This window comes from Arachis hypogaea, chromosome 2 (genome assembly GCF_003086295.3).
Source record: "Arachis hypogaea cultivar Tifrunner chromosome 2, arahy.Tifrunner.gnm2.J5K5, whole genome shotgun sequence".
In the NCBI taxonomy this organism is placed as follows: domain Eukaryota; kingdom Viridiplantae; phylum Streptophyta; class Magnoliopsida; order Fabales; family Fabaceae; genus Arachis; species Arachis hypogaea.
Genome location: NC_092037.1, coordinates 16,026,443 through 16,048,683, shown reverse-complemented (window position 1 = coordinate 16,048,683; position 22,241 = coordinate 16,026,443). Strand labels below are relative to the sequence as shown.

General features: G+C 33.1%; 2 protein-coding genes and 1 pseudogene across 15 annotated transcripts; all 3 read right to left on the bottom strand.

The window, feature by feature from the left end:
* Positions 1 to 465: 465 nt before the first annotated feature.
* Positions 466 to 6,549, bottom strand: LOC112739287 (uncharacterized). 14 transcript variants are annotated; one of them, XR_011871681.1, is made up of 9 exons: positions 6,182 to 6,549; positions 5,426 to 6,042; positions 2,448 to 2,662; positions 2,235 to 2,327; positions 1,951 to 2,099; positions 1,740 to 1,851; positions 1,562 to 1,644; positions 1,422 to 1,479; positions 466 to 772 (listed from the first exon to the last, which is right to left on the bottom strand). XR_011871681.1 is itself a non-coding variant. In XM_072215698.1 (9 exons), exons 5-9 carry the CDS (start codon positions 1,997 to 1,999, stop codon positions 693 to 695), a joined length of 378 nt encoding a protein of 125 aa, XP_072071799.1. In that variant the 5' UTR covers positions 2,000 to 2,099; positions 2,235 to 2,327; positions 2,511 to 2,662; positions 2,978 to 3,014; positions 3,092 to 3,140; the 3' UTR covers positions 466 to 692. The 14 variants fall into 14 exon arrangements, 7 of the variants coding, with proteins under 7 accessions (XP_072071799.1, XP_025644750.1, XP_025644751.1 ...); XR_003813031.2 differs by lacking the exons at positions 5,426 to 6,042; positions 6,182 to 6,549 and adding exons at positions 2,978 to 3,145; positions 3,320 to 4,765; XM_072215698.1 differs by lacking the exons at positions 5,426 to 6,042; positions 6,182 to 6,549 and adding exons at positions 2,978 to 3,014; positions 3,092 to 3,140 and having other exon boundaries at positions 1,744 to 1,851; positions 2,511 to 2,662.
* A 9,577-nt stretch (positions 6,550 to 16,126) lies between these two features.
* Positions 16,127 to 18,585, bottom strand: LOC112739271 (DEAD-box ATP-dependent RNA helicase 41-like; annotated as a pseudogene).
* Positions 18,276 to 20,954, bottom strand: LOC112722235 (uncharacterized). Its single transcript, XM_025773223.1, has 2 exons — positions 19,596 to 20,954; positions 18,276 to 18,524 (listed from the first exon to the last, which is right to left on the bottom strand). Exons 1-2 carry the CDS (start codon positions 20,952 to 20,954, stop codon positions 18,276 to 18,278), a joined length of 1,608 nt encoding a protein of 535 aa, XP_025629008.1.
* Positions 20,955 to 22,241: the final 1,287 nt, after the last annotated feature.

Sequence of the window (22,241 nt, the reverse complement as noted above, 5' to 3'; positions counted from 1 at the left end):
TATTTTCTTCTGTCGTGGCCACCTCGCATTTGTTGCCACTTTTTGTATCAAGTCTGATTTTCTGATTAACATTTTAGGTTTAGGGTTTGTTCAATTTTTTTTGGCAATATAAATTTTGGGTATAGTTTGATTAAGTAAATTGATTGACAATTTAATCCTTCTTTATTGTTGTTGTTGTTGGTGTAAGTAGTGAGAAGGACCTTTTAAATTCTAAGTGCTTTATGCACTTTTGCATTGAAACTTTTCATTTTCAAAAGAATGAACGTTAGTGCTGAAATTTGAGAAAGAAGAGAAGCCGTAAAGTTGAAGTTGATGATGAAAGATGAGTCAATTTGTAAAGTTCGTTAAAAAAACAACAAAAAATTTAAATTTGGATACTTTTGTTGTACGGACTCCATCTTTCATTAGTAAAACTTTAATTTTCTTGTTTGATGAGTATTTTTGTCGGTGTTTGCAAAATTCATGGATACTAATAGTTGTTTTTTCTAGAAAATAAAAAAGAGTAGCTAAGAGTACTAATGCATCCAGAGCGTGTAAATATACAAAAAATAAAAAATAAAAAATTGCTACCCATCTGTAACTCGAGTTGTTAGAGACGAGTGATCACACTCTTTACATAAAATAACAAAGGTAAAATTAGCATTTTGACTGATTTATAATTTTACTCCGAACTCTTTCTGTAACTCATTATTTCAGAATAGCTTCCATTTCTGCTCCAAGGCATCACAGATAAGGCCTACGCAGCATTTAGCACCAAGTGGATAATCAGAAACTGCAAAGTAAACCAAAAAATAACATTACTTTTCTCTATTATATACTCAAATCAAAACACGGTTCGAACAAGTTTCTTGAAATTTAAAAAAGATTCAAAAGTCCATCACAAAACACGGTTCGAACAAGTTTCTTGAAATTTAAAAAAGATTCAAAAATCCATCAAAAGGAACTTCAACTCCATTCCACTGTCATTCTCCAAAACAAGGGAAACTTTGTTCTGTTTCTTTCCTTTTTCCTTTTCCTTTTGGCCCATTTTAATTAGTTCTATTCTATTCCATTAATGAAAAAACATATACACATAATGTTAGCAAGACTAATTTATTCTCCCTATCATTTAGCATAAAATCCTTTGTAATCTTAATATCCAAATAAAATTATAGGCTAAACAATTTACTCAGTTTCAGTCACATTGGAAAAATCAAGACCCATATAGATCTTATAAATGAAATATCCAAAATAAAGATATCCACCCTAAAGAACTTCTACATTTTCTTAATTTAATACAAGTTCCTCCTTAATTATTAGAGCCTATCAACTGAAAATACCTAGACATTTATATAATTTAGAGTTGAAGTATGTATAAATGAAACAAGTTACATTAGATCTAAGAAATTAAACATATTTCAAATTTTAATTTAATTTAATACCAGAAATATAATCATGTGTGTGGTCTTCTTTTACTTTCCCATTTACCATTGCACCCACCTGAAAACAGATAAGAATCTATCATCATAATTAAAACTCAGAGATGAAAGGCTTTCTATTTCGCTAATAAAATAAACTATACCACAAAAACAGGCGTCATATGATCACTTAGGGAAGAAACATAGTCATCCATGTGGACCACCTTCTTTGAGCTATAAGAGAGGCCTGCATGTTCCACAATAACATTGTTTTTTCAAAACCAATGTTTGTCTAAAGATTAGCAAAACCTAAAATGAGATCTAAACAGCTATACAACCAACCTACTATATGAGAAATTGACCGGTAAATGGCGCATCACAGGCTCTTCAACAATACGAATAAGTACTTCATTTGTATCTTTAGCACATACACGAGACTTTCTAAGCAAATCCACTACATATTTCAGAAACAATTTTAATTAGTGAAAGTTCAAAAAAAATTGTGTTCTTAGTATCTAACATAAAAGAATGAAAGTAAAAATAGATGACTTACCTATGAGACCACAGAAACGTTTACAAGTTCGAGGAATGCGAACATGCATGTGGCTTTATTTCAAATAGGGCTCCTCCATCAATTTTCACAAATATAGCTTCCACCAAACCATATTTATTAAGTGGACTATCAATAATACTACGGAGTGCCTGAAAAAGTATAACAAGTAAGAATCACTTATTCTTAGGATTTTACTCTTGCAGTCTATTGTGTAACATTCATTGTAAAAAAAGAAAAGTTTAAAGAAGCTACGAGATTGGGTAGTTAGAGTACAAAGTACAAACCTCAAAAACAATGTCTGGTCGATAATCATTAAGACTCTTATTTTGCTTCAACAGAAGATTGGCATCATCATGCGAATTGAGGATTTTCCACTCCTAAAACAAAATCCACAAATTGAATTAAGAACTAGTTTATTTCCTATATACAGCAACAATGTATAATCGTCAAAATGTTATAAAGTATATGTACAATCAATGTAGAAAAGGAAAAATAACATTTTTAACGAGTCCTTTCTTCAGCGAAGCATTTTCCAATATAAATATGGCATGCGACCTAACATTAGGATCCTGTGTTGAACCAAGCACCCTATCAACCTTTCCAATTTTACTATCAAGTTCTCTAAGCTCTTCTTTCTCTTCACTGCATTGGGTTTGTGTATCAAGCATCTTACGCTTCAGCCTACTGTTTGCACATGGAGTGAGCATATTGTCTACAATAACATCCACAAATTGAGAAGAATTCATCCATCAGAAAAACAATACATACTTAAGGTTATGTTAAAGCGGAAAAAGTATGCCCTATGACAGCTCAAGAATCAATGATACATCATACATGACAAAACATGACATAATACAATACAATACAATACAATACAACAGTGATTATGAAGAGAAAACAAGTATAAGTGTTCTTTTATGTTCTTTTATAACTGAGATTGACAATATAACAATGCTCTTCTATGTTCTTTTATAACTCTTATGTCATGGTATTTAGACTCAGGTAACAGTTACAAATAAATGTGTACCTTCTTAAAGGCTTTGAAACTTGAAATGTATACCCATCTATAAATCAATACTACAATGGTTGTCAAACAGGCAAGTCCAGTTAAAATAGTAGAGCTCTGCTAGACTAGACTCACCGGGTTAACTCGCATAGTTTATTATTCACTGCTACAAGCTACGGCCAATTTCAACTAAAAATTGGAAGAGTTAGCATCCAAATTTAACATTCATCCACATAACATATATAAATTCATGAGCAATTAATAATTTGACCAACAATTAACTTAACACCAACAATTATATTATGTAGTTTTAAGATTCAACAATTCAATCTAATACGTAACAAGTGGTTTAAATTATCATACACTAATGAGCAGAGAGCCCGGAGTCACTGACACGAGCAGAGTAAAGCAAGCAGTGGCGAAGGAGCAGTACAGTGCAAGGCAGTGGCTGACGGCGTTAAGCGGCAGACCGGGAGACAGTGGCCAGGGAGAGAGACACACACGGAGGAAAAAAAGGAAAAGGAATGGCAGAAACGTGAAGGAGAGGCAGGCATGAAAGGAGCAGAGGTGACGCACGACGGGGCAAAGCAGAGGCGAGTCAGACGACGGAGCACAGCACTGGCTAACAGTGACGACGTCCGACGCGACAGAGTAGAAGCGGGCGACGGACGGCGCAAAAACAGTGGCTGGCAGTGACACTGAAGGAAGACTGAAGAGTGTAAATCAAGGTTCTGAAAACCGAACTGGTCATCGAGCCGTTCTAGTGACTGGTTCACTGGTTTACCGGTTCAACCGTGGTTCAACCGAAATAACCGTTTTATAATAAAATAATAAATAAAATAGAAATAAACACACCAAGATTAACAAAAAGCAACTATATTTAACTAAGATTAACAAAATTTTCAAACATAATTTTAACAATATAAATTAACAGTGTTTTCAAACCAATTTTAACAAGTTCAGCACAATGATTAATAGAAAAAAAAGGCTAGCACTGTCAACTCTCCAATTGCTCAATAACCTCCTTTCCTTCCCAACACCTTCAAAGTAATCTCTAGCTCATCCCACAATAAGTTATATCAATTAGAAATTATCAAACCACATTCATTTTGTATGCAAAAACAGTTTAACATGGAAAGCTTGCAAGAATGCAAGTCGGTGCAGGTCCTCGGAGAGCAAATCAATACAAACATTCAAGAAAAAGAAAGACAACACAGCAACCACACAACATAGAATCAAAGAAACATTTAAAACACAGCAACAACACAACACCTGTAGGAACATTTAAAACAAAGCAACAAAGAAAGAAATATCTAAGAATCAGCATTACTGAGAACAATAACATGAACGTGTATGCTCAAAGAATCAAAAGGCTAAGCTTCACTGGGAAAGTAAAGAACACCCAAACGAAGGAAACTTCAATCACAGCTTAAACCAAAATTCACAATCCCTTTAAATTGAAGCAGCAAGCAACTTGAGAACTAAAGCAAGGTTAACAATAACAATACAATCCAATCCAATTATTCAATTGAAACAGGCAAACAGGCAATAACAATAACAATCCAATAACAATACAATCCAATCCAATAACAACACAAAGTTCACATTTCTGAATCAGTAACTTAGTTCAGTTGAAACAGGCAAACAATTATTCACGACTACTCCTACTCTACCAGCAATAACATATAACTTGTGATAAAAAAAAAAGAGATGAAAGTATCTATTATCTCTGAGGTCCTTCTCAAAACCGTTTATTATTAGCACTAGACTCAGCAACCAATCCACTTTGATCTTACTACTCTTCATTCCCTGTATTGTAAGCAAACCCACCACCATCATTATTATCATCATGTAATACATCATCGCTCGTCATTATTAATTAATTGCCTCCAAATCAAGTTTCTTTCTAATACCTCTATATATAAATTAATCCCTTACTTATCCAAACATACATTTTAAGAAATATGTTAGTATACATCTTACCGCATTTAGTAAAAAAATATGAAACGAAATTGGACTATGGAAAGTAAGAAAAATTATTTCATGAGTAAGGGAGTGGGGAGGAATACTAACATTTAATTTGATTGATCAATAATTAATACTGATGAGGAAGTCTCGGGTATGTGGCAAAGACAATGATGAGGACAAGAACAACAATAGTAAGAATAAGCTAAGGAAGGGATTATGGTCACCAGAAGAAGATGAGAAGCTCATGAAGTACATGATGAACAATGGACAAGGTTGTTGGAGTGAAGTGGCTAGGAATGCTGGGTTGTAAAGGTGTGGCAGCAATTATTAATCAATTATATAACCATTAATCAAAATTATTCAACAGCAAGGTTTAGCAATTAGCACCCAACAACTAATCATTGCTTCAACAATTAATCATGCTTCAAGCCTCCAACAGCAAGATTTAGAACAATTAATCAATGCTTCAACTATTATTATTACAAAGAACAAAAATTATACCTAGGGTTAGAAGCTGGAAGCCTGAAAAAATGCAGAGCTGGCGGGGACGGTGGCTGGCAAGAGGCAAGTCAGTGGCTGATGGGTGGAAGGGGGAAACAGACCTGGTGCCGGCGGGAATACACTGCGCGATGGAAAGCGGCGCTGGCGGTGGTTCAGATTTCGGAGCTCACTGCGCGACGGAAAGTGGCTGCGCGAAGCCGCGAACAGAGGTGACTGACGTTAGCTTCACGGACTGCGCGGCGGCGGCGGTGGCTGACAGAAGTTGCGCCAGAAGCTCCAACTGCTGCACTGCTGCTTCGCGTTCTGCACTTCTGCTTCTGCGTGCTGGAGAGGAGTGGCCGAGAGGGGTGCTTGCAAATGTTAGGAATTAGGGTTCACAAGTCACAACCAAGCTTCAACGCACCGTTTTTGAATTTTCATTTGTCCCAAGCTTCAACGCACCGTTTTTGAATTTTCATTTTTGTCCCATTTCAAAAACCGGCCGGTTCAACGGTCTAATATCGGTTTTGAATTTGGCCGTTTTTGCTTCTAACCGAATTGCATTTGGCATTGGTTCACAGTTCGACTGGTTCGACCAGCCGGTTCAAACCGGTTTTCAGAACCTTGATCAGTTCACACTTCACAGTTCACAAAAAAATAATTATTCAATCACTATATCACCATATCAGTTCACAGTTGAATGACTTGAATCAGAGTTCACAGAGCTTCACTATATGAGAGTTCAATCATAAATTCATAGTTAATAAAAAAAATTACCTAGAGAACATGCAAGAGTGGTTGCGGAGGAGGACAGAGACACCGAGAGATAGAGACAGAGATACCGAGTGACCAAGGGAGACTGAGACACCGAGGGAGACAGAGCATGCAAGAGTGGTGGAGCAGACGGTGGCTTCGAAGGTTGCGATGGCTGCTGCGCGACGGAGGTTTCGAAGGTTGCGCGACGGAGGCTTTGAAGGTTGCACTGGCTCCTGCGCGATGGAGGGAAAGTGAGCGAGCACGAGGCGGTGTCTATTCCAAGGAACGACGACGTGGCGGCACGAGACGGTGGCTGGACGGAGGTGAGTTCGATGAGATTGAGAGGACTGAGGAGCCGTCCCTGGACTGAGTGTGTGTGAGAGACTGAGAGGAGCTCAATTAGGGTTTGGCCTGCGCGATGGAGTAAGAGTTAGGAACTGCTGGTGACTGGTGAGTGAAACGGATTGCCTTTTCAAAAAACCGGTCAAGTCACGGTTTGGTTCGACTGACCGGTTCCCGACTGATTTACCAGTTTGACAACAGTTTTTGAAATTTGCGATTTTGTCTTTTGTCCGAACCGCTTTTCTCAACGATTCACAATTCTACCGACCAGCCCAACCGATTTTCAAAATCTTAGTGTAAATCTTTTAACCTACTATTTTAATTATCTTTTTAAATAAATTAATTAAATTTATTAAAAAAATCAAATTTGTTATTTACCAGTATATATTTTTAAAATTATTTAGTTTTTCATGATAGTGCACATATACAAATTCATTAATATGGTATACAAATACGAGATAAGTAATACAATTATTCAGTATCTAATTTATTGTGTAAAAGATATATGCCTAATTCTTACAGATTCAGGAGAACATAATGTATTCCAAGAAAACATAATGTACTCCAAGTATAAAGTTCTTTTATGCAAAAAAAATATATCTTTGAAAAAAAAAATCTTAGAGATTCAGCTATTAGACAACCAAAAAAATCTTTTACACTTCAATTTGAATTGATTTAGAAATAAAATCGATAGATTTCATTGCAATTTCGTACCGATTTAATTTTTATTTATCAATAATCTATTTAATTTTATAAGCAATCTTCTCATAAACAATTTCTAAAAATTTTAGTGGTTAGCGTTAGAATATTTTGCTGTGTTACTCTATATACTATTTTTAGTACTACTGTATTGGTAACTTTTTAACATTTATGAACCAAATTTTAAAAATTATTTTTATCATGAATTTTAAACTATAAATCCTTGGTTCTATTTTTTGATGACTTAAATCCTAAATTCTATATTTTTAACAGTAAATTATAATCCTGAATACTAATTTTTAAAAAAATAAGAATTAAAAGATAATTTTAAAATAAATATTAGTTAACATTAATTAATTAAAAATTAATTTTTATTTTTATTATTTTTAATAAACTAATTTCTCACACAGAATGAATAATTTTCATGTGAAAATATTAGTTCAAATATACGAATATATTATATCATTATTTAACAATATTTATCTATCAATTTTATATAAAAATTATTTTAACTATTTTTATATGTAAAATATATTAATGCTATAAGTAACGAATATTTAATTTTAGGAGAAACGTTAGACTGCTAATACTCTTTATTAATATTAACTAATATTTTAAGTTAATATCTTATTTCTATAATATTAAAATTTAAAATTTAATATTTAAAATTTAGTATTTAAAATTGACTAGTATTAGCCAAAAATTATGAAACTCTACTTGGTTGAGTTGTTGTGTGTACATATTAGATACATTTTGAATGACATTTATCCAACACACATATTTTTTATGTTTGTCTTAATAAAAAAATAAAAAATAATTCTTCAAACACATTTAGTCATATCTAAATATATCATATATCAACATATCAAACTTTATTTTTATCATATACTCTTAAAAAGATTTTAAAAATAATATATATTATTATTTATTAAAACAAAAATTTATTTTAAACACTTTATATCATTTAAAAAGACATTAAAAAAAATAATTTATATTTTAATTTCAATAAAATATCCGTACAATTTAAGGAAATTGCTTTCAAGAATATAACGAAGAGCAGAACAGATAACCGTGTAATGTCGTGCAAAATCTTTATGCTAATCATATGCAAAGAATAAAACAAAAAACAAAATCAATGGCCACACATATATAATATACAAGACAAGATAATAAATACAGAATTGATTGAGTAAACCAATTTCCCCTCCCCTCCACCCCCCCCCCCCCACACCTTTTTTCTTTTTTCTTTTTTCTTTCTCTCTATATTTGCCACCATTTCCTCCTTTCCATGGTCTTCACAAGCTCATTTGCTAATGATGCAAAATCTTCAGCTCCACTTTGCAGTTCTGCAGTGCGTTGGCTTATTCTATGAATCAAATTGAGCAGACAAATTTCAGTTGAACTGAAAACTTATCAAAATATGTGAAAACTAATATATATATATATATATATATATATATATATATATATATATATAATTTTTTCAAGTTAAAAAAAAAAGGATATTTTCTGACAAAAATGAGTTGAAACAAATGCACCCTAATGATTTCGGCTAAGATGTTGTTAAGTTGCCAAAAACAGTTGCAATTCCCAGGGAAAAAAAACAGATAAACCAAAATAACATGCATATGTCAATAATCATAAATCATTTTATCCATCCCTCATAATTTCATTAGCGACAAGACAAAGCAGAAACAAGGAAATATCAAAGATTTACTTCATCATATAACAAGAATATAGCCTTATCTCACTAGGTGGTGTTGGTACTGCATCATATAAGTACAAAATGTTATTATAGAAGCTGTGTAAGTTGGCAATGTGAGATCACATAAAATTTCTACCTCCAATGCCTCTCCACAAGCTTATTTCTTGCTTGGGCAGCAGCTGAAGAAGCATCCTGAAATCACACATTAAACGACACATTTTAATAATTGAAATCAACAGAACACGAAGAAAGAGAAAGGAATCTCAAAGAAAAGAAGGATAGAACATTACCCCAGTTTTTCTATAAGTAGCCATAATTTCTTCAGGAGTTCTAAGTCTTGGTTTTACATCATCACTAGTTGCACCTTCAAATAGTTTCTCCCTTTCTCGCAAGTTATCTGCACAAAAATATATAAACTTGTTACCGATCAAATAAAAACGTTTTGACAATTTGTGCTCTTTTTTAAAATCATTAAATCACATAAATAATTACCAAAAAGACAATTTATAAACCCATTTGGCCGTTTAAATAAAATAAGTAATTATAATATAATTGTGATTTAAAATTTTTTACTAATAATCAGTAATTATCATATAACATTTCTTTAAATGAGAATTATTTTGTTAGTGGAAATTTTGTGTTTTAAAAGCTAAATTAATATTTTTTATTGTTCACAAACTCATAAGTTTGATAACCTTTTTAACTTATTTGTGTCATATTTGATTTATTTCAATTCCTTCTATCTTTATCTCTTATTTAATTGTGTCATATTTGATTTATTTCATTTGTCTTGTTTTAATATTACAAAAACTTATTAAAATTGTTCATCTATCCTTATCAATTTACTTCTTCTTAAGTATTTTGTACTTATTGAATAATAGATTTTAGATTTATTTCAATATTTTTTACTTTTATACCTAACATTTATATGATTAATAAAAGATTTCAAATAAAAAATTAACTATTCAATTATATTTAACTTTTTCTTAATTATTTTAAATTTTTTACTAATTATAGAAAATATCATTCACAATGCACTGTATTAGCTATAATTTTTAATTATAAATATTTCAGATTTTTTACACATACAATTTTTTTTGTCATACAAGTTTATACAAGTTAATTCTAACCCAACAAAATCCACTTTCATAATGCATGCGTAAAATACTAAAAGGATCCCGCTAGGGAGACAATGAAATATCTATACAATATATACAATGGGCTATTTATATAGTCTAAATTAAATTAAAAATAACAATAAATCCCATTTACTCTACTTTCTATCCCTAAATCAAATTACCCCCAATTTACCATTGTTGACCATCCATTACCCTAACCCTCAAACACGTCACTGTCGCTCACCAGCCCCCTTCGCCGCATCACTGTCGCTGGTTACCAACCCCTCCTCCGTGCACCCGCCATTCTCGCGACCCGCATCAGCTCCGACGAGAACTGCATCGGCGACCCCTATTCGCTGCCATACACCATCGCTGGCAGCATCCACATCGCACCGTCGGCGCTGAACTACCAGACCAGTGCCTTGTTGTCCAACCTTGCACATCCGTCACCGCCGACCCACCCAGCATCGCCCAGTCTTTGCGCTTGTACGCCGTGGCTGGAAGCATCCCCGTGGCACGGTTCGCAGCTGAGGATCCACGCCTTGTGTCGCCGCCTGCCGTGGACCATTCACCGGGACCAGCACGAACATTATAACCAGACCGTCGCCGACCATCCACGGTAAGTGGGTTAGTTTCTTCGTTCTGTAATTCATTATTGCTGTTGCATCTTGTTCTAGAGATAGATTATGTTGCTGGGATGGTTAATTCTACATGGTGAAAATGTAATAGGTGCAGTTTTAGTATCCTGGAGCATGTGGGATGAGAAATTGGTTGAGATTGTTGCAATTGATTTAACTTTAGCGGGAATGGTTTTAAAATTTTGGTATTCTTGATCATGATATTGAAACAACTGCTTGACTTAATTGTTTGCTATTTTCATATAAGCTGATTTGGTAAAGTTGGATAATTTAGTGATTTAGCCTAGTTTTGGATTAGGTCTAAGGGTCTCTCTTTTGTTGTTATTATTATTTTAGCTTTTCTTTTGATCAGTTATTTTAATTTAAAAAAACTGGTTTGATTTTCTGGGCTTGTTGATTTATGTTATTTATAATGAATTGTGATCATACTTTGTATCATGGCCTTAATATAATGAGGATGGAAATGATGAATGAAATGAGATATTTAGATGAAACAATTATGGTGGTGATTGGTTTTTGTGATGATCAGCTTTTCTTGGACTGACATAAAACGGTTTTTTGGGAAAGAAAAGAAAATCACTTGTGTTTAATATGCATCCTCTTCTCCTAGTTCAAGACGTAATTTTTAAAGAATGTGTAAGAGAATTTTTCTTGGTGGCTTGTCCTACGCTTGTTCAAAACTTAAGATATGCAACACAGCATTTGAATTAATTATTCAGTTGATTTTCTTAAGTTGTCAGGTTTTGAATTTGCAGGATGTATTTGGAATTATCTAATGAATTAAAGAAATAAAGACTATTATATACATCAAGTTCAGCTTCAATTTTTTTTTGTTGGAAAACCATGTACATATCTCTAATTTAATCTTCTTCTTGTTCCATTCAAAAAGTAAAAGCATGCTCTTTTTTTTATTATTATTTTTGCTCTAATCACTATGATAGTAAATCATTCACTGAATAGGGTTCACCCGGTTCATTTTTCTTGTATATGATAGCTTTCTTTTTGGGGAAGGGGAAAAAAGGTTTTTTTCTTTTTACTATTGAGTTGCTGAGTTCTGTATGGCTTTTTTTCCAACTCCGGAAAGAATAGTTAGAAACTGCCATAGCACTATATAAAGCCTTTCTAACTATTATGATTTTTGGTCTGTTTTTTTTTTATTTTCCTTGCTTGCTACACTAATGCTTAGATTTTGAAAATTTGTAATTGATGTTCCATTTTTTAATTGATGTTCCATTTTTATTTTATTTGAAGAAGTCCAAGCTAGAAGTTCATTATCACACATACGACTTACTTTAATTTTTATTATGAACATATCACGTAAAGAGATTAATTTTCTTATATTTGGTGTTAAATAAGTTTATTTAATTATAGAACATTTGGTCCCTAGAGCGTACTCCGAATTTGGATATTCATTCTTGGATCGACGTGGTACGGATGGTTACTTCAATGAATACCTGGATGGTTGAGTTACATTTATTACCCTACTGTTTAGGTGTGTCATGTTATTGCTTTGTGTGAATCTAATTTACCTTTATGGTTGTTGTGTTTATAATTGGAGGAGTCGGTCTCTCAGACCACTTAAATTCTTGCTGTGTGGAAGTCCTTTCTCTTAATGGCTCTTATGATTATTTTTTGTATTAGCATCTGTAATGACAATAAGGTTTTTTGCTCATGTTCTTATAATCTTCCTTCGTTGGTTACAAACTGAATAGAAACTTGCATTGGATTTCAGAGGAACTAGCACGAGGAAGTTAGATCACCATTCACGGCACCTAGCATGAGGACATTGATACAACATGCCGAAGATTTACTAAATGGGAGGAAGAACAAAGGGAGGAAGAAGTAGCGTAATAGGGTTTGACTACTGTGAATTTAATTACTTTAAGTTATATAAATTACTTACCGCTTAGTGTCTTGGGGATTTATTTATGATGAATTTGGAGGACTTGTTTCCAGTGGATACCTTTTTTTTTTTAAACTTCTGTGAATCTGTTGGTGTACAGTTGTTCAGGCATGGCACACCTCCGAGTGAGTCGAAATGACCATCTATTTTGTTTATGAAAGTAACCATCCAGTTACATACTGAACCGAATACCCGGTTTGTTATGTCTTAGAATAGAGATATCTCTTTCATATTTTCATATTTGACTTGAATCTGTTATGATTTTGGAAAACATGATCAGTGTTCATGACACAAGATCCAATGATTCCTTTAGAATGCATGCTACAGGTAGTATGAGTTGAATAACACGAAGAATAACCATTTACAAATACTTTAAAAGTGAACATCCAATATCATATAGAAACGAACATCCAACATAAATATGTAAAAATAACAATGTAATTATTTTCTAAAACGACCAGCTATATACCAAAAGACTATGTTAAATAACAATCTGAAACTTGTAACAAATTGGATAACCATGATAATTAGATCCAACATCACCATCAAGCATCAAATAAAACTAAGAATCCAAGAATAACCATCCACGTTCACAACAAAAGTGAACATCTGATCACGTACAAAAATGAACATCCAATGTATCTCAAATAATGATAACTATGTATTCACTATCTAAAATGACCCGCTACGTGCCGAATGACTAGTTAGTATAGCATAAAGTAATTTGCAACAAATTTACTAACCTTACTTGTAAGATAAAGAATAACTATCATGTCTAATCATATATATATATATATATAATTCATTAAAATTAATCAAGTAAAATGGTTCATTCCAGCCAAAGTAAAATGGTTCATTGAAATAAATCAAGTATAGATTCTTGCAACAACTGCATACAAACCTGAAAACTATATCTTTATAACATAATGCCACCCTCTTCATCTACGCTTGATAATAAATGAATATGAATCAAAACCATATATACATCGAGATGAAAAATAAACGCAAGCACACCCATATCCAATATATTCTAACTTTTGTCAAACGAGGTTAACAAAGACAAAAAAGATTGTTACAATCACACCTAAACTAAACAACAAAAAATAAAATGTAACAAATTAGCATGATCATGTTCCCTCTTTCATCTTGGATCCATTGTTATGTCAAATACCTTCTCTTGAGGTGGCTCTCCATTCTGCTGGTTTGGTATTAAATTCTTTGGCTGCACTTTTTTTGTATCATTGCTAGGTTTTTTACCTAAGAAATGGCTAGCAAAATAGCACTGAAACATAAGATGATGACAATACATACATGCTTAATCCAATCTGGCAAAGTAGCACTGAAAAGAAGTGTCTAAACTTTGCTAACATCTTGTACCTTGCCTGTAAAAATCAAGGACCATTGTTATACTGAAAAGAATGAAGTTACAAAGTAAAAAATCAAATACTGGCATGGAACATCAGTGGCCTCAAATAATTTATAAATTATAAATTTAAAAAAATGAAATTTAGCCAAAGAGGCAAAAACCAAACTAAATACTTAGAATTAATTCCACATCTTCAACAAAACCCATTCTGAGCATCTCATTAGCCTCATCAAGGACATGAAACTTTAGCTGGCTCAGGTCAATATTTTTCCTCTCTATATGATCCTATATAAAATCAACAATAGCCATTAAATAGACTAAAGCTTCCATTATCAACATTGGCAATAGGTATGAATTATATTGCAAAAATGAAAAACCATTATATGAAACCAACAAATATTATAAAGGCAATACCTTCACGCGACCTGGAGTGCCAACAACAATATCAACGCCTCTCCTAAGCTTACTCTCCTGAGTCTGGTATGGAGCCCCACCATATATAAACAGCAAGAACTCAATCCCATTGCACCACCATAAACTTCAAAATCAGCATACACCTAATCAAAGAACATCTGAAGCCTAGGTGTCAAACAAATATACACTATAGAGTAGAACGATAGCTTTATACTGACCTTTTGTAGTCCAAGAGGGGGACGAAGAGAAGCGTCGCGATCAGGCAGAGGGAACGGTGGCGTTAGATTCGTTGACGGCAAACCACAGACAACGCAAATAAGACGCGGTGTTCAGAGATGAGTATGGTGCGACACAGGTCCACACGGGCGTGCGGATGTCCGGCGGCCAGGCGACGGCGACGGGGAGCTCCTAGTCGACGACTGATGCTCGACAGTAACACGAGGGAGGCGCGGGACGATGGCAGCAGCAAACACCAAGCTTGAAGGAAACACTCCAATCGTGCGGGAAGACCGGTTGGGTAGCGCCGACGGCTCAGGTTACAGCGGATTTCATGGGGGTTGGTTCTCTAGCGTCGGAGATGGGGCTCTCTTCGGTGGCTGCTTGGTCAAATTGGGGGAGGGGTTTCTGCTAGGTCAACAGGAGAGGGAGGATTATATGAATGAGGTACAACAAAGGGAAAATCCTAATTTCATTCAAATTTAAAATTTGAAATAAATAAATAATAATTAATTATTTTAATTATCATTTGATTTTAATTACAAAATTATCCTCATTGTACACATTGTAGAGCAATTATATTGGCTCCTCATACTTTTCCATACTAAAATTACGTCGTTCCTCTCCTCCTCCTGCACTTTTTTCTTCCTCCTCTTTCTATTGATTTTACAACATTATGTATTTTTTTAGAAAGTAAAACAAGAAGAAAAAGATGAATAAGAAACAACAGAAGATGAGGAGGAGAAAGAATAAGAGTTTTAAATTATGTAAAATTTATCAATACAAATACATCAAAAATTCTTAAACAATATACATAAATATCTTAGTTTTATACCGAAATATTTTTTTCTTCTTCTATTTTTTCTTATTTCTTTCTTTTAATTGAATGAATGTAAGTTTATCCTATTCCAAATAATTTTGTAGTATTATGTGTTTTTTCTTCTTTTTTATTTATTTTTTTGTTTTTATTCTTGTTAAAAGAGTAAAACAAGAAGAAATTTAGAAGGTAAAAACAATAAAGGAAAGATAAATAAATAATAAAAAAAGAAGATAGTGATGATGATGAAAAGAAGAAGAAGAAGCAACAAAAAATGAAGAGGAAGATGAAGAGTTTTGGATTATGTAGAATCTATCAGTACAAATCCATCGAAAATTCTTAAACAATACACATAAATGTCTTAGTTTTACACCAAAATTTGCTGCAAATACACAAAAATATTTTCTTTGAAGCAGAATTCTTATATTACATTCAATTCAAACCATCAACAATGAACAACAATTTTCACAAACAAAAACTACATTATTCACCCACCGAATCATAAACTACTAACGAAAATATTAACTAAAATCGAACTACACCTCAACCACTTGATTGAATTCAAAACAATAATTCACTTTGCTCTCGTTCAATTGACAATCTGAACTTGAATCATTCATTATCTTCAACAATGAGATAACTGTTCAGAACTGATTTTAGAGCTTGATTTCAAAAATGTAAAGAACGAAGGAAATCACAAAAAACAAAAAAAGAAAACGCAGAAAACGAACTAAGAGAAATACAAATATAGAAGAGAACGTAGATCGAAAACTAAGGAAATAAGGAATACATTGGTCACATAACATAATCTCTGGACGAGAGCCTTAATGCAAATTGCAAAAGTGTAATGAATGTGTGTATTCTCTTGTGCCATTCCCTAACGTTGCAAGATCAAAACTACAGCCGGAATTAAGCGGGAAAATAGAAACTTTGTTATCTATGCTTTCGCTTAAAATGTTGCCTACTCACTAATATCTCAAACAGCTTCTGCTTCTTTTGCTTTGACTCAACCCAAATAGCGACCTGCTTCACAGCCTTATTTGGGCTATTCACCTTCCCAGCAGAGATAACTGACACACCATTCGCAAGAGAGTTTGCCATCTTCTCTAAATCATGAGACATTGTTGCAGAATACATCAAGACCTGAGGTTGTGACAGAGCCCTGTATATCTGTATGACCTGATCTCTGAAACCCCTTTGAAGCATGCAATCAACTTCATCCAAAACAAAAGTCATCACATTATCTAAGTCGATCTCATGCTTTGTTAAAAGATCGACAAGCCTTCCTGGTGTTCCCACAATCAGTTCAACTCCTTGCTGAAAGCGATAGAGTTGTCTAGCCATGGCCTCACCACCAACCACAAGGGCAGTTTTAAATGGTAACCCCTTTCCAAGCAACTTTGCATGCTCTTCAACCTGTATAGAAAGCTCTCTGGTAGGTGTTAACACCATCGCTAAAGGCTTCTTATCTGAAGTAAATACAAGGCGAGACTTGCACATCGAGAAATTATTGGAACAAGAAACAAAGCAGACTTTCCAGATCCTGTTTCAGCCAGAACAAGCGTGCTTTTTCCCGTCAAAGCGGCAGGGATTGCTTGCATCTGAACAAGGGTAGGCATTTCATACCCCGCTGCTTCTACATTGTGGAGGAGCTTGTCAGGGAGATTGCATGAAGCAAATGACAAAACTGGCGCCACTACATCACCTTCACATGAATTTCAAGTTTCTTTCTAAGCAATTCAACCTGATCTCTAGCTAAAGATGAAGTTCTTGATTCACAATCAGTAACTCTAACATAAAAGCACTCGTCAGCTGCAGGTAGTTTTTTAGGCAGCTGAAGAACTCCTCCAACAGGAGGCAAGGATTTGGCGATTCTGCCTAGTAGTAATTGTTTGCATTCCAAACTGCAAACATCATCGTCAGTTTCATCACAGATATACTCACCATAACGGCCACATATGATACACTTTGGCTCACCCAGGAGAGCCTCTCTTTGGTCCCTAGACCTCAATTTCACATCATCATCTGCATCTGGTAACACAAATAGAAAAAAGATGAGCTCAAATGCTCATATGTATCATATACTCTAACAAAAGTAACAATAGAAAAATTTTCCGTGGAACATAGGTCATGTGCATTTTAGTATCTGACTAAAAACAGTTACAACTCAATCCATCAATCTTGCCGGTCTTCAGGGGATTATATTGCTCACCGAATATCTCAAAGAGAAATCACTTTTATTGGCAATAATGCATAAACCCTAAACTCATAGCATGCAATAACGCAACAATTTCTCGAGCCTAGAGTGTGCATAAGGCACAGTTGAGAGATAATGCGAATTTTCCATAATAAAACATTGAATTTTGTAAAAGAAGGTTACGAAAAAACTCATTCCAGTAAGTTCAATTTAGGTACAACATCAAATTAGATTAAAAAAAATAAAAACAAAAAATGATGTGGAGCGAAATTCAGGAGAAAGAATCGATACCATTAGGTGCATCAGTTGGCAACGCTGGAATCTTGGATGCTTCTTCGTCATGCTGATTGGTTTCAGAATAACCCATGTTGGTTGAGTATGGTTTCGAAAATACGGAAGGAGCATAAGGAATTAAATTAAGGGTAAGGTTTCTTCAATTTCGCAGAGGCAACTGAAATTGGAAAACATGGAACCGATTTGGAGAAAGAGAGGAACTATGGAAGCTAGTTTACAGCGTTCCTGTTTTCTTTTTCTTTTTTTGGGCAGGGACCCGGGGCAAAACTGGCCCAGACCCAAAACAGAAGCTCCAAGTCCCCAACCCGACCCGAATTTCAAACCTACATTTCCCCTCTATCTTGTGCGTGAGACCAGAATCGACGCCCTCCATTGCAGCGGCTTTCCCTCAGCAAACGCGACTAAATTACCGGAAGAGCTCTGGCGAGGTGGACGGCAGCATCTTCGAACTCGAATCCCCTGAATCAATGGAAACAGTGCTCGGAAGATAACCGGATCTCCGAAACCTGACCCGGCGAGAAGAATCTCCCTCTCCCAGATGCGCCTGATTCGTCGCTCCTCGCTCGTGTGTGTCGCCGTCGACGCCTGCAGCTCCACCGTCCCCTTCTGCGCTCAACCGCCACCTAAGCTGCTTGATCGATCGTCTACATGGCTCCTGCACCTTTCATGGGATCCTTGTTGCTCGGCGATACCCGACTCACTTCTGAAATCCTGTTTTCACTTTTCAGGGTCCTATTGTCTACAACGAAGCTAACAAAGTCACAGAGGGCCTGCGAAGCAAAACTGCGCTAGAGTTTTCTCCAAGACTAACTGCGATTTTGGGCTTCATGGGCTCAGCATGAAGCCCATAACAAATTGGGCTTTCTTTAATTTTGGCTTCTCTGTTATCTTTCTTATTTAGCCAAAAGTCCACCATAAGAAAATGTTATCTATTCACCTCACCACCAAAAACCTATTCAGCTAATATCTTCAAAAAAAATTTGAGACTTTCATATTTTTAAATAACAATGCGGCAGATTCTCCAAATTTTTAACAAACAAGTTTAATCACCCGTGCCATACACGTGATAAGATTGAAATTATAATTTTAAGTTGTTATGTTAAATTTCATTTTAATTATAATAATTTAATTAATAAAAAATAATTTGTATGCGTTGTTTTTCTTTTCTTAATATAGTATTAATTGTATTAACTATAAATAGTTATTTAATCTACTTTTTTCAATAAATCAAGCATATATACTCAATATGACCATAAATAATCTAGTAATACTTAAATCTACCAACAAAGTTTTATATGTTGGTTTACTATGAAGTAAGAAAATATCAAAATCAGCTCCAAATGAAGAACAAATTAATAGAGAATCCTAATGCAAAAAATTTTGTAATAAACAATAAATAATTTAAATCTACTGAATAACAATTCAATGCTATCCTTTGATACCTGCAAAATATATACATGAAATAACATTGTATCAATGTTTGTATATAAAATTATATGATTAACGTAATTATAAAATTATTTGTTAAGAGAATAAAATTATACGAATTTTAATGATAATTTTAATATTCTCAAACTATTAATATACAATAAGAATTCATCTATTAGTTCCTAGAATTTCTAAATTTTTTTAAGTGATAGTAATAAATCTTAATAAATAAATAGATTTAGTAAGACATTTTGTTATTACCTTTTTATTATAGGCTCTCAAAAACTTCTCTATATACCACATTCATCGTGCAGTTATCTTTCAAGTGTCCATGATCTTGCAATAGCACTCGCACACCATCTTTACTCGTTACCCTTGATAACGCAACATACAATTGACCATGAGTGAAAACTGGCATTGAAAGGTAAATTTCAACTTTTGATAGAGTTTGTCCCTGTGACTTATTTATTGTCATTGCAAATGACATGATAATTGCGAATTGTCTTCTTTGAAACCTGACCGGCAATGTTTCATTATTTGGAATTAGATTCAGTCTTGGGATAAGAATAATACTTTCAACTTTGTTACCAGTTAAAGTCTTGCATTCTATCACATGATTTCCCATTCTTCTAACTTGCATCCTCGTTCCATCGCACAAACCATTAGTTTGGTCTATATTGCGCAGCAACATAACAGGAGCACCAACTTTCAGAACCAACTTGTGTGATGATAGACCTGAATAATTTATTCCATTTAGAATCTCTGGCGAGAAAGCATCTAACTCAAATTCCATATTTCCCTCTTCAGCACACACAGAGTCTGAACTTAAGTAAACTCTTTCTTGTCCAGGTAACCCTGCAGTCATCTTGTTGTTGACATCAGTGACACAATCCAAAATTGGTGCAAGAATTGCTCTATCCTTGAAATAATTTTCAATGGATAAATTGGATAACATATCTGAATACACAAAATCAATGAGGTCATCCAAAGCTGTCTCAGAGTTCTTAATCAAAATATCAGATGGTATATGAACGATCGATTCACCATCTGTTGTATCACCAGCCAAACCATCACCAATTTTGAGTAGCCATTCTGCAAAATTTCTAAGTTCTTGTATGTTGTTGTTTTCACCTAATGACAATCTCATATTTTTTGTAAGCTTTAAAACCTTACAGTTATGCCACAAATATGAAGAATTAATAGAAGACTGAATTATATCTTGCCTTGAGCCTCTGGGAATCACAGGTAAAATTTGTCTAAAATCTCCTCCGAGAACAACAACTTTACCTCTAAATGACAAATGAGCATTATACGAATCTGAGCACCTTAAGATGTCTCTGAGGCATTTGTCTAAAGTTTCGTAAAAATACTTACTTATCATTGGAGCTTCATCCCATGTGATTAATGTAGCCTTGGATATTAACCTTGCAAGAGGACTTCCCTGTTTAATGCTACACAAAGAATCCTCATTTATGGCCAAAGAAATTTTAAACCTTGAATGTGCAGATCTTCCATTAGGCAACAAAAGTGTAGCAATTCCACTCGAAGCAACATTTAAAACTATACCACCTTTAGACCTAATTGAACATGATATAGTTGACCATAAGAATGTTTTTCCACAACCACCTTGACCGTATAAGAAGAAAAGTCCACCCATATTACCGCTAACAGCACCAACTATTTGATCGTATGTAAATTTCTGCTCATTAGTTAGCCTTTCTAAATACCCACTTAGTTCATTCGCAAGAGCATTAACGTCAAAATAATTAAAACAATTGACTATTACGACTTATATATATATATTACAAACGATATGAATTTTTAATGGAAATACTTGATACTAATAGAAAAAAATTATATAAATAGAAATTATTTAATTTCAATTTCAATTTCATATAACAAAATAATGGTTTTCAAAAATTATGAAATCTTTTTTTGACATATGTATTATGCCATACGTATAAATTATACGGATTATTATATAAATTCATATATATGCATAACAAAACAGTTTAATATTATATATTTTTTAATTAATTATATGTCAATATTTTAAAAAAAGAGATAAAAGAAGAGATATATAAATATGTATAATATTATTGCTATATATGAAGTAGTTTTATATTGCTTTAATTATAGAGACTTACTATAATTATATAAAATTTAATTTGAAAAAATAATTTTTCTTGCTATAAATAATATACTAAAACTGTTAGTATATTATCTTCTTTATAGTTAATTGAATTTATCAATGATTTTCCCGTGTAAATCGTTATTACCTAATTTTTAATAATTATTTAATATACAAAATTTGAAATTGGAAATTGTTATAACTAATTCAATTAACTGGTTAATTGAGTAATAATTGTCAAATTATTAAGGTGCAAAATTATTGATTTATTCAATTAATTTTCATATATTATTTATATTTCAAGTAATAATTTGAAATTATATTATTTACCCTGTTAATAATACTATTATTAAAAATTATTTTTTGCATTAATTTTTAAATCAAATATTAAATAATTATTTTTGTTAAGATAATTGTTTATAAATTATTTTAAATTATATTTTGTTAAGATATAATTATTTAGATTATTACTCATGGCACGGGTATAATTTTATTTTATACCAATTAATCAATTATAATTATATGACACATGTGTAATTTCAATTTTATCCACCGATTATTGGTGAATAAATTTTATTCCAATTATAAATAAAATCTGTTTTTATTGGCAAATAAATTGTCTTTAGGTCAACGATTTAATATATGTGTAGGTTCATTTTTTATCAAATATAATAAAAATACAAATAAAGAAATAAAGGATAAAAATAAACTTAATAATATCTGACACTACTTTATTTTATTAAATTATTTAAAAATAGCACATCCACAAAAAATAATCGTAATATATAAATTGAGGCAATAATTTAAAATTCT

Bases quoted from the DNA above. Each gene is read 5' to 3' on its own strand.
- LOC112739287 (XM_025788965.3), bottom strand. From the start codon at position 1,999: ATGCATGTTCGCATTCCTCGAACTTGTAAACGTTTCTGTGGTCTCATA. The intron at 1,480-1,561 runs GTATAGTTTATT...ATCTGTTTTCAG, and splicing joins ATATGACGCCTGTTTTTGTG to GTGGGTGCAATGGTAAATGG. The intron at 773-1,421 runs GTATTAAATTAA...TTTACTTTGCAG, and splicing joins CACACATGATTATATTTCTG to TTTCTGATTATCCACTTGGT.
- LOC112722235 (XM_025773223.1), bottom strand. From the start codon at position 20,954: ATGGGTGGACTTTTCTTCTTATACGGTCAAGGTGGTTGTGGAAAAACA. The intron at 18,525-19,595 runs GTATATAGAGAA...TGAAAGGTGCAG, and splicing joins ATAACTGCACGATGAATGTG to GAGCCATGTAGACGATCGAT.